This window comes from Taudactylus pleione, unplaced genomic scaffold, assembly GCF_031769625.1.
Source record: "Taudactylus pleione unplaced genomic scaffold, aTauple2 ptg001107l, whole genome shotgun sequence".
Taxonomy (NCBI): domain Eukaryota; kingdom Metazoa; phylum Chordata; class Amphibia; order Anura; family Myobatrachidae; genus Taudactylus; species Taudactylus pleione.
The window spans coordinates 735,512-746,807 of NW_028285508.1; the positions used below are offsets into that span (position 1 = coordinate 735,512).

The following is an 11,296-nucleotide window of genomic DNA, read 5'->3' on the forward strand; positions in this document are numbered from 1 at the left end:
TGTCCCATTGCTACGCACGGTTGAAATTAAAGGGCGTAACAACGATATGGTCACAATTCGATACGAGAAGCCCGATTATGTACCTTTGTGCAAAGCACATTTTGACACTATAGCCACAGAGATAAAGAACGACCAGAATGAGAACATCGCATTTAAGTTTGGGAAAGCAATCGTGAAACTACACTTTAGACGACGCAAAAATGATTTTTATTAACCGGGCAGAATGGTCGTTGTTAAAAATTATGGCGATCCGGCACTGTATGCGCAATATTATAAAGCGCAAGCCGGTAATGGTTTACCCGGATTTCACGGCAGCGCTTACATGTACGGCTGCGGTTTAGGCGGTATTTTTCGGAGCCTTTTCAGAAAAGCGGTGCCTCTTTTCCGGAGAGGTCTAGAGTTAGCTAAACCGCACGTGAAGACCGCGGCACGCAATATCGCGAAAGACGTTATTGGACACGCCACAACGGCGGTGGTGAATAAAATACACGAGGCAAACCAATCCAAACAAGATGGTTCAGGTATAATATATACAAGAAAAGGCGTGTCTAAAAGAAAACGGAAGCGCACGATAGCGTTTCCGCCTTGGGTCAACCCTTTTTTAAATAAAAGCAGGAGGCGCCGCAGCTTAAAGAAGAAGAAGAGAGAACCGAAGCGCGGTGCTGGTGATATTTTTAAACATCATGTCTTTCATACACACCGAGTCCGTAGAATGCGCAAAATCAGAGCTGGATCTTTTTGACGTGCCCCCGACACAAACTAGCGTAGAAAAAAGTCTATACGTCGAAGTTCAGCCTTTAGCTGCGTTATCCGACACAGCGCCGCTTGAATTTTATATAGCGGCCAGCGGTGAACACTACTATGATCTGAACAACACCCTGCTGTACGTGACGTGCAAGATCGTACGAACCGATAACACGGCGATAGCCCAAGGGGCCCGGGTCGCCCTTATTAATTACCCCATAGCGACATTATTCAGCCAAGTGGATGTTACTTTGGGTGACAGACTCATATCACAATCCAACAATCTTTACGCTTACCGCGCCTACATTGAGACTATATTGAATTATAGCTCCGACGCTTTGTCAACAAAGCACACCACAGGATTATTTTATAAAGATGTGGCTGGAGAACATAATAACAGGGTTCTGGACGGCCCTAACACTGGTTTCAGAAAACGAGCAGGAGCGACCGCGCAGAGTCGCACGGTTGAATTGCTAGGGCCGCTTCACTGCGACCTTTTCCACCAGCATAAACTAATTTTAAATGCCGTTGACCTGAAGATTAAACTCACCAGAAACAAAGACTCAATCTGCTTAATGTCTGCTGAAGCGGATGCCTTTAAAATACAGATCGTCGCGGCGTCCCTTTTTGTGAAAAGAGTGCAGGTCTCACCGGCCGTACGCATTGGGCACGCGCAGGCGCTGCTAAGCGGCAACGCAAAATACGCGATTGACCGCGTCGGAATGAAAATCTACAGCGTACCCGCAGGCAGTAGAGTGTTTAATCTCGAAAATCTATTTTTAGGTCAAGTGCCGAAAACGGTCATAGTCGGGTTTGTGGACAACGAAGCATTTTCAGGTGCCCTTGATCAGAACCCCCTTTGTTTTGAACATAAAAATGTGAACTTTGCATCTCTTTATCTGGATGGAACGCCGCACCCGGCAAAACCATTTCAACCAGACTTTGAACATGGTAATGCTGTAAGAGAGTATATGTCGCTCATACAGATCACAAATAAGCAGAAATCTGACGCCGGAATACTGGTCGACCGCGAAGAGTACCTCAACGGATACACGCTATTTGCTTTTGATCTATCGCCGGAGCAGGAGTGCAAAGAGCACCTTTCCCTGATAAGGACGGGAAATCTACGCGCTGAATTCCGCTTCGCGGAAGCTTTGGATCGTACAGTCAACGTGATCATTTACGCTTTATTTGATAATATCATTGAGATTAATCAAAGGCGTGATGTGCTGTATGATTACCTATAAGTGAAAGAAACTATTTCAATATTTTATCGAATCTTTTAACGATTATCATTACGTGATAAAAAGAAAAAAAAAAACAACACAAAAAAAGAGAAAATGAACACGCTACAGATAAATTGTATTCTCTACACGGAACCAAGCACGCGCTGTTATTTTAAAGGAACCTACGCGTGCGATATGTTGCCTACCGATAAACTGGCGCATTACCCCTGCGCGTTTGTAATTAACACGCATAGTAGCGGCCAGCCCGGCGAACACTGGTTGGCCGTTTATTTTAATGAAGCGGGGATTTGTTATTTTTTTGATTCTTACGGACTCGCGCCGGACAACGTTATTTTTCCAAAGAATATCATAAAGTTTTTACATTTTAATTCAAAAAGCATTTGTCACCAAAACCGCCGGTGGCAAGGCTTTTCAAGCGCTGTATGCGGTCAATATTGTATTTACTTTATATTTTTAATGTGTAAAAACTACAAATATGAGGTAATTCTGTCCCGATTTAGTAATGATACAAAGTGTAATGACCGTGTAGTTGCAATGTTTGTAAGGCGGCTGCCGAAAAGGCAATGTTTGACCCGCTATATGGATAAATGTATACAGAAATGTGTAACTTGTAATCAACCCTGCGTTTGAAACATTTTATGTACAATGCTTCATAAATATAATAAACAAGTTTTAAACATTATGTTGTTGCGTGTTTCTTCCATAAACACAGATTAGAAACAAAGAACAAAACAAACCGTTCTAAATCATAAACATATTTTATTGTAACATAAAAAGTATATTTACAGATTCAGCGCTGTTGCAATATCATAACAAATGTAATCAGAAAGGTATTTGAAGCATTTTATGTACAATGATACACCGCTATAATAAAGAAACAGTTTTAAACTTCATTACAACACATATGCTTAAAAACAATACAAATAGGTTATAGACTCAGCCACGGGACATCTTTAATCACTTCTAAAGATCTTTTTCTAGGCATTAAGTAACCGTGTGTCGTTGTTAATCCGGGGGTGCTTAAAACATTTAAGTGTCCTTTCTTATGCGTTTGTAGATATGGTGGGGTTGATAAATACCCAACATCAGCGGTATATGTTTCTGCCTTTAAACGGTCTAGGTGTAGCCTATTGGATGCATTGCCAACCACTGTGGATGGTATATTTAATTCCGCCATGGCCTGCATAATCTCGGCCCAACCATTCGGCATTTTACGGCTCGACACGCTGTGACTTTGCGTGACGCTTCTTATTAAATCCAGCATGTTGGAGCCCTGTATAGCGTTACCTTTATATAGAAACTCGCCTTTAGCATTCCAGTTTGTGATGTGTTTAGACCCGGTCATTTTATTTAAAAGTATCTCGCTGTTTTTCCTATACCGGTCATTAACACCGTCCAACACTTCTTGATAAACGGCGTCAGAACTGTCTGACTGTCCAGTGTTAGCTGTTTGAGGAACAGTTGGCGTTTCGGGCGTTAAGAGCGTTAAAGTTGACATCTCTCTATCAGACTGCTTACTCAACACCAGATATTTCTGCAACGCGGCTGTGTAACGCTTAGCCTTATCATACTCCGATAAATCATTACTCTGTAGTATGTTTATGATCTCTGCATCTAGGCCTTGCGCAGATGTTTTACGTATATCATCGTTACCCGGTTTGTTGCGCAAGCGCTCTATCTGCTGCTGAGGCACCAGATACATTTTCTCAGCGTATTCCATCAACGATTAGTCAGAAGTCCCGTTATTAACGGTATAGCAAAGCCAAGCAACGAGCCAATAAATCCGCCGGACTGTTTCACCAAACGCTTCTTTTTACCAATGGTGCATTTCTTATTACATAGCGTTTTTATAAGGTTGCGCTTCTTTTTAAGGTAATTCAACTGTCGTTGTGACAACGGTATTTTACCTTTTAGCGTGTTGAGCGCAATCTCACAAATGGCTGTCACCAAATCGTTTGAAGCCGTGGATAAAATAGCGTTTCTTTGAGTCGGTGGTGCCTTTATTAACGCTTTTAAAAGCGCCCAATTACGACGTAAGCGCACCGACATGCTTGCTGATGGTGTCGCTATGGCAAATGACTAAAAGTTGAAGAATTACAGCTTTTTAGAAGTATGCTTTTTAAAGACGTACGCTACCGGTGTATCCGGCGGGAATAACCCGCTTCGTAAACGGTACTCATCAGGCGTGTTGTTTCTTAAATCAACCAGTAAACACCATTAAGGAGCCCTGGTCGCATCTTCAAAAGCCTCTAAAAAGAACATCGATTTACCGGGGTACATCTGCCTAGCAAGCGTTGTCACTTGCAATTTATCCCTAGGATTTTTAAAAAGAACCATATATTTTGTATTTAACTGTATAGTTCTGCTCTTTTTACCCTGGCAAAACACATTTTGCACAAGGTACACGATACTGAGATTTCTATGGTGTACATACTTTGTGAAAGCTTTCTCAATCTCCGAATTATTACTAGCCGACTCCATCAGATCATCAACCACTACTAAATTAATCTTATCGGGCGGGAAAAGTTGGTCGTCGTTAAAAGTCTCAGGTAGCCCCTCTATAAAACGCATACCGGGGTAATCCCGCAGAAGATGATCGTACATTGACTGCCAGCAAGCGTAAAACCAAACAATATTATCGGGAACGTGTGAGAGGTGCGTAGTGGAATTATGCAGCAGCATTTTCACAAAATAACTTTTACCCGAGTTGGAGGGTCCTGCTAAAATACATGAAAAGGGGTGTTGCAGCCTGATATCCATCTTAATACCCAAACGGTAGCGTTGTGAAGTTATCTGTAAGCTTCCGTTTAGTGTAAACGCACTTTTGCGTTTTCTGCAGCACTCGTGTTTCAATCTGCCAATACCTTTTAAAACGCACTATACCGGGCTGGCGAATCACAATTTTTTTCTGGTCGTCACCTTCGGGGTTTAAAGGATAATCTAAGACCAGCTCTTTCAGGCTGTCAAAGTTGACATGTTGTGCATTATCAACATTAAGCGTGATTCCTTTAACTTTTAAACTAGTCTTTCCGTTATTTAAACGATACCCGTATGACTTGGGTCCCGCTGAGACAAACTCTGTTATATGCGCACCAGCTGGGATTTCGCTAGTCAGTTCGCCTAGATAATCACCCAATGGCGGATTCCAATCACCGGGCCTGCTGACAAAAATGACAGAGTCTGTATCGTGGTAAAGACAGCGATCTTGCAACCTATCCAGCAGTTTGTACAGTTCAATACGGGCATACGCTGTTGTTATTGCGGCTATAAAAATATTACAAATACGCGAGCTGGTGTAATGATCTTTGGCGTATTCCCAATTCACCATCACCGCGTCGTCATCTATGAAGTCTAAAGAAGATACCTCATAGTGGGGCAAAAACGCGTATTCAAAAAGTTTGTCGGGGTCTGAGACAATCGCGGTGTTGGGTAAGTTAGACCTTTGCCCAAACTTACCCCACAATGAGTTAAAAAAGAGCTTAGACAGCTGATGCTTGGCCGGATTAATATGAATATGATCTGGCCGTAAAGACACCCCTTCATTTTTTTGATAGGCATCTATATACGTTTGGCGTTTCTCAGAGTCTGTACACCATTCGGGATAACCGGACGCCTCTTGTTTGTCCCTGAGATGTAATTTAATGTACCCCGAAAACAAATCATCGGATTGGTTATCAAAATGCCACACCTCATAGATTTTACACACTTTGTAACCCTTGTCAACGGCTAAATTTAACTCTACGGTACACCACGTACTGACGAGGGCTCGTTCCTCATCATTATGTTCACACGACTCTGCATGCCCAGACTCGCAGCATGTTCGACATAAGGGAAACATTAGTTTACCGAGCATTTTAACAGGTAGAACGGGAAAGAAAAGCCCACGCGGAGGGTACACTTTTACTTTGGCGATGCCAAAATATGTTGTGATATCGCCAAAATCTTTATAAATGATCCTGGGATGTTTTTGATATGGATATGATAGGATAGGATCATAGGATAGGATAGGATATGATTTGGTTTTGTTGACAAATGGGTACAGACTGGTAAAATCATAGTAGTGTATGCGCTCGTCCTGTTGCGTTTGGTGATACAGCTTTATGGCGTTTGTACGTCCACCATAAAGCGCAGCGCGCGGGTCCAAGGGTTCGGGCAATTCCCTGTCCTTAAGAAATGCCTGTAGACACGCATCCTCTTGTAACATTTTTTTCCACTCGCACTCCCAAATAACACGCACGTGAAACCCACACAGTTTAAGAAAGTTCATTCTCACCTGCGTCTTGTGACTCAACTGACCGTAGGTCGTTTGAGTCACTTTGTTTTCATCATCGGGGTTGTAACAAGCGCTACATCCGTGATAAAAACAACCTTGGAACTCAAACGCTGTTTGTACACCATTGATAACGGCGTATCCGTCCAGGTAGTATCTACCGACTTTCTTCTCTCCCCCTTGTAACGCGTGTCTTATGTCTATGCCCTCTGTATGCGCTATGTACATTAACCACTGTATGGCTGGTGTTGAGTAGCGCTTCTGAGTCTTATGATAGTTATCGCCCGGTACAAGCGCCAGCGTGTTTTCCTTTAAAAATTTACATCGGTACATGGCCATACATACCGACGCTAATGTGGTAAGTTGAAACGGGTCAACATGCCTCTTAACAATGACAGGTCCCTTTTTCTTATATACAATTACTTCCTCTGCTGTCATTGATAAAACGGCGTCTTGGAAGGTCTTACAAGCTCTCTGTAGTATTACCACATCCTGCTTGCAATAGTGTTTAAGTTCATCCTGGAAGTTAAATGACATATGCTTGTATTTCTCATACCACTCTTTGAATTCAGCTAACTCTGATTCCATCATATATTGTATGCCGAAATGCTGAATATCCGGCATGACGCCTATATAATTTTGGTTAGCGGCGGTGTTAAAAAAATGCGGGAAATGGCCTTTTGAGCCCTCAAACCCCATCGCTTTTGGTAATCGACTGAGGCGCATGGGCAAAAAATTTAAAGAGTCGATAAATCTTATCTTTAAATCAAGAACCTTAATGCACATCAGTTTACCACCTTGCGCCAGCACATCGATTTTAAATTTCTCCTTAATCAGTTGGCGCATTACAAAGTACCCATCATAACGACTGGCATTATGGGCTATGAATGTGTACCCCTCAAATTTTGGTCTCATGAACGTTTTTACAAAGTCTTCAATACAAGCAATGCCCTGAAACTCCCAGGATTGTTCATCCGCTGTTGTTTGAATCACCCAGGACTGTTCACCCCCTAGTGCTAATGCATAACAGTAATTTGGTATGTGTACACCCGTCTCCTGCATACATTCAAAATCATAAAAAATTTATTTTTTTGTAGGATCCACAGGTTTAATGTTTTGGATATAACACAAATGATCCGCAAAACTGCCAACGCACACCTTGCAAACGGGACATGTCATTCCCCGACACTTGTGACCGGGTGTGGTGTACAAGCCGCAGCAGTCGCAATACAATTTTTCAAGACACTGTGTTTTGGAAGACAACGCTAGAGCCTTGTGCTCTTCTAAACAATCGGTTGACCTGCAAAACACCCTACACACGGGGCATCTTAGCGCCGCTTTTCCTGTATCAACACACTCCTGTCTGAGACAAGCCTTACAAAAGAAGAGGCAGTCGTGATTATTTTTGTGGTGGTACGCTGTGTTGCAAAACTTGCAAAAGAATCGGGCACCCACAAATGCTTTTATGTCTAATATACCGTAGTAATGGTCATCATGCCATAAGATAAACAGTATGTTGTCTTTGTGTTGACTGTCTGTACAATAAAAATGCCAGTCCGTACCATAGTACAGCACCTTTATCGTAGCTTTTAAGTGATTTTCAAAACAAGCAATGTCACTAAAGCTGATCGGCTTATCAAGGGGCAGATTCAAAGCTTTATGAAGCTCAAGAGCACGCTTGTGTATAACGATATCCGTGACATTTTCATTGTCCAGAAGTTTGCAGAGACTAGCCGCCAGACACAAATTGTTACCGCTGTTATTGAAATCGTATAACAAACGTCTGCGTTTCTCAATAATAAGGCTGTGTGGTATTCTCCGCAGACGTCGGCCCGTCAGGGCACCGCCTACGCGATTCTTGAAAACAGAGATCACAAATTTCAACTCTGTATCAATTAAAACCTCAGAATTACTTTGCAGCGTGTTTGTTATCTGATTCAAAAAACTGACGGCGTCTAATGTATCGTGCGGTCTGCGATGTGAATAAATTGCATCGTGTAAACTACTGCCCTCTAACCTTAACTGCACACGATCATTAGGGTCGACATTAACCATGTAGCTGTCGAGCAAAGTCTGTATTGCATCGTGTATTGCCCTCATAGCATCTACAAATGATGTAACCCTATCCAAATTGACAAACCGGAAATGGTGGTGGATTTCAGATGCCCTGAAATTGGGGTGGTTTCGCTCGTATCTGTCGATGTATTCTAAAAACACAGGGTGTGTCTCCTCGTTATTACTGGGAGATTCCGGACCGACAGGTACGGGTGATGCTACGGCATGGCCCATCTGTGATGATTGTTTATCTACGTGGTGCGATGCTGCGTTGTCATTCTGGTCACTAAATCTAAACATGCCATGCCGTCCTAGTCTAAGCTGTTTCTGTCTTGCGTTTATTAAAGTCTGAATAGCGCGCTTTACTTTTAAACGTCTGTATGTATTTTTACTGCACTGCGCTCTACGTGCTGCATGGCGGTTCAATCCACGACCCGTCATAATTAGTCATTTCTTTTTTTTACCGAATGCATGGGCCTGTATGAATGCATTAGTTTCACTACCTAATCTATCCTGCTCTGTTACACCATCCATATAATGGTTAATAAATTCAAAAAGCACGCGCTGGTCATGTTGTCCGCTGCGCATTATTTCAGCGTGTCGCGTTAACAACCCCTCCGCTATGTGTTTCACGCATATGAGCTCTCTAAAAATCATGCCTAACATAGCATGATATTTTAATTTTGATAGCTTACTCACGCCTTCTGTCCTCACTGTTGTACCTGTAGAGGGTTGTCGACCAACACCCGCATCTGTCGATCCTACGCCCGATGGACCTGCGACAGCGTCGTCCAGCATGTTCTGCGACGCTGGATGATGTCTACCACTGTTGCCTGATGCCCCTGCGACAGCATCATCCAGCGCAGCAGAAGGCGGCTCATTCACAGACACACTGACCCCGATGCTCGGGGCGCCTGAAACACCACCTTCCTCATGCGATTCTACATCTGATGCCCAGAACACCTGGGCATCTTGAAGCAGATCATCATCATCCCGTATCAAAATGGACTCTACCTGCGTGTCTGGGATGATAATTGTATCAGATTGGATTTCTGATATTGTAATAGGACTGACCCGTACAGATGGTGATATTATAACATTATGTTCTTTTGTATGCCTGCTCTTTCTTTTTGAGGTGATATTGCTGACCTCTGCGGTAGTGTTAACGCTGGCACAGGGCACTTGTTCATCACGCCTGTTGGTCCTCTTAACCTTTGCGCAACCTGTGCCAGTGCTTACACTAAGGCATGGTGATTGATTATTATCATCATCATCATCCTGACCTGTGTGTCTGTATGTCTTACCACCGTTACAACTTTCTTGTACACTTCGCAGCGGCGTCAATCGCCTTCTTTTAGGTGCTGATTCGTCAGTATAACTCAGTCTCCTCTTTAATTGCTTTTGATTTAATGGTTCATGCACCCAATGCATTGTGTGTGGCAAAGCTCTCACCCGTCTCTGTGGCTTGATTTTATTGTACAATTGGTTCATTATCAATGGTGTAGAACCGGCAAGACGATAATGGCTGTTCAGAGGCGCCGGTGTGCGTTGGTTCTCTTTGTCAGCATCGGACAATTGTGGCGTTGTTATCCCGTCCACTGTTGTATGGGCCTCTGGCTCTCCAGGCGATTCATCAACCGTTATTGCGTTGCAATAATCCGCCGGATCCGTATTATATAGCGCATCTACATCGAATGCTAAAATTAAAAATAAAAAAACCAATTAGATGTGCAGCGGTGATATACATTTTGCTCTGTGGAAAAATGATCATTTTAGATGCGTGAAATGAACGTATAGCATCGTTTAATTAACTTACCCTCGATAGAATGCTCTCGGGGCAGTTCTGTCGCTGGCGCCAGTGGTGAACATGCTGGTGCAGCGCGTATAAGATTTTCAATGGCTGATTGCCCACATGGTATGGTAGGACTGTCTGTGGAATACAGATGCATAATTTAAAAACATATCGCATGATCTACTTACAGACATTTTGTATTGTCGTTAAAATACCCATGGATACTTACAGCTATTTTCTGACTGCGGTGACAACGCATACCCCATGTAAGGGTTCTGGAACGTTCCGATATCAGCCCCAAATGCGCATTCTGCACCGTATGGGTCAGCACTTCTCAGATCTTGACCGGATGTTCCTGCATAAGATTAATTCTGATTAATTATGCACAAATAAACATTTGTAAAATAAATTACAAAAAATAAATAAATAAATAAAATAAATAAAAAAATACAGCACCCTTTTTTATATAAATAAATAACTTTATGTAAACATCGTTAAACAATATATGACCACTTACGGGTTAGAGGCCGATATACATGATCTTCCTCATCTTGCGAAAGGCACGTGATCATATCATCGTCAGAAATCTCAAAGATGTTCTGGTTTGTTGACTGTTAAAACAAAATATTATATTAATATGCAAATCGTTTATATCTTTTACCGTTAACGCATATTTTACATGATAAAACTGTGTTGTACATACCTCCATTATTATTTTTTCTAAGGGTGTGCCTTGGAATAAAAGTTATGCTGAAAGACAAATTAAAAATATATATTTTAATTACGCATGATACCGCTAATCATATTTACATATGAACCACAAAATTTATAGTAAATTTAATTTTAATTAAGCCTAATCACAGCACCCTGTAATTGTGACAATCTATTTTAAATAATGACATAAAACATTAATTTTATAATTTAAAAAATTAAATAAATAAATAAATAAACCATGCTAAAACCAAGTCATGTCAGCTAACATAATGACACTCCAACTGCTAATTCATGAATTTTAAACAATATCAGAGCATCAATCTGCAATGCCAAAACTCATCACTAGATGCCGCTCAAATCATACGTAATACACCGCCTATCTTTGAAAATTTCAAATTCCATCCCACTGTTAACTGTATAACATGAGTGGAACATTTGATTCATGAAGGAAATTCCAACGTATAATTCACGCAA

The 11,296-nt window shown here is 41.9% G+C and overlaps 1 protein-coding gene across 1 annotated transcript; it reads right to left on the minus strand.

Moving 5' to 3' along the window:
* Nucleotides 1-7,344: 7,344 nt before the first annotated feature.
* LOC148453713 (uncharacterized) lies at nt 7,345-8,757 on the minus strand. Its single transcript, XM_088461820.1, has one exon. The coding sequence runs from the start codon at nt 8,755-8,757 to the stop codon at nt 7,345-7,347; it is 1,413 nt and encodes a 470-aa protein (XP_088317946.1).
* Nucleotides 8,758-11,296: the final 2,539 nt, after the last annotated feature.

Bases quoted from the DNA above. Each gene is read 5' to 3' on its own strand.
- LOC148453713 (XM_088461820.1), bottom strand. From the start codon at position 8,757: ATGACGGGTCGTGGATTGAACCGCCATGCAGCACGTAGAGCGCAGTGC.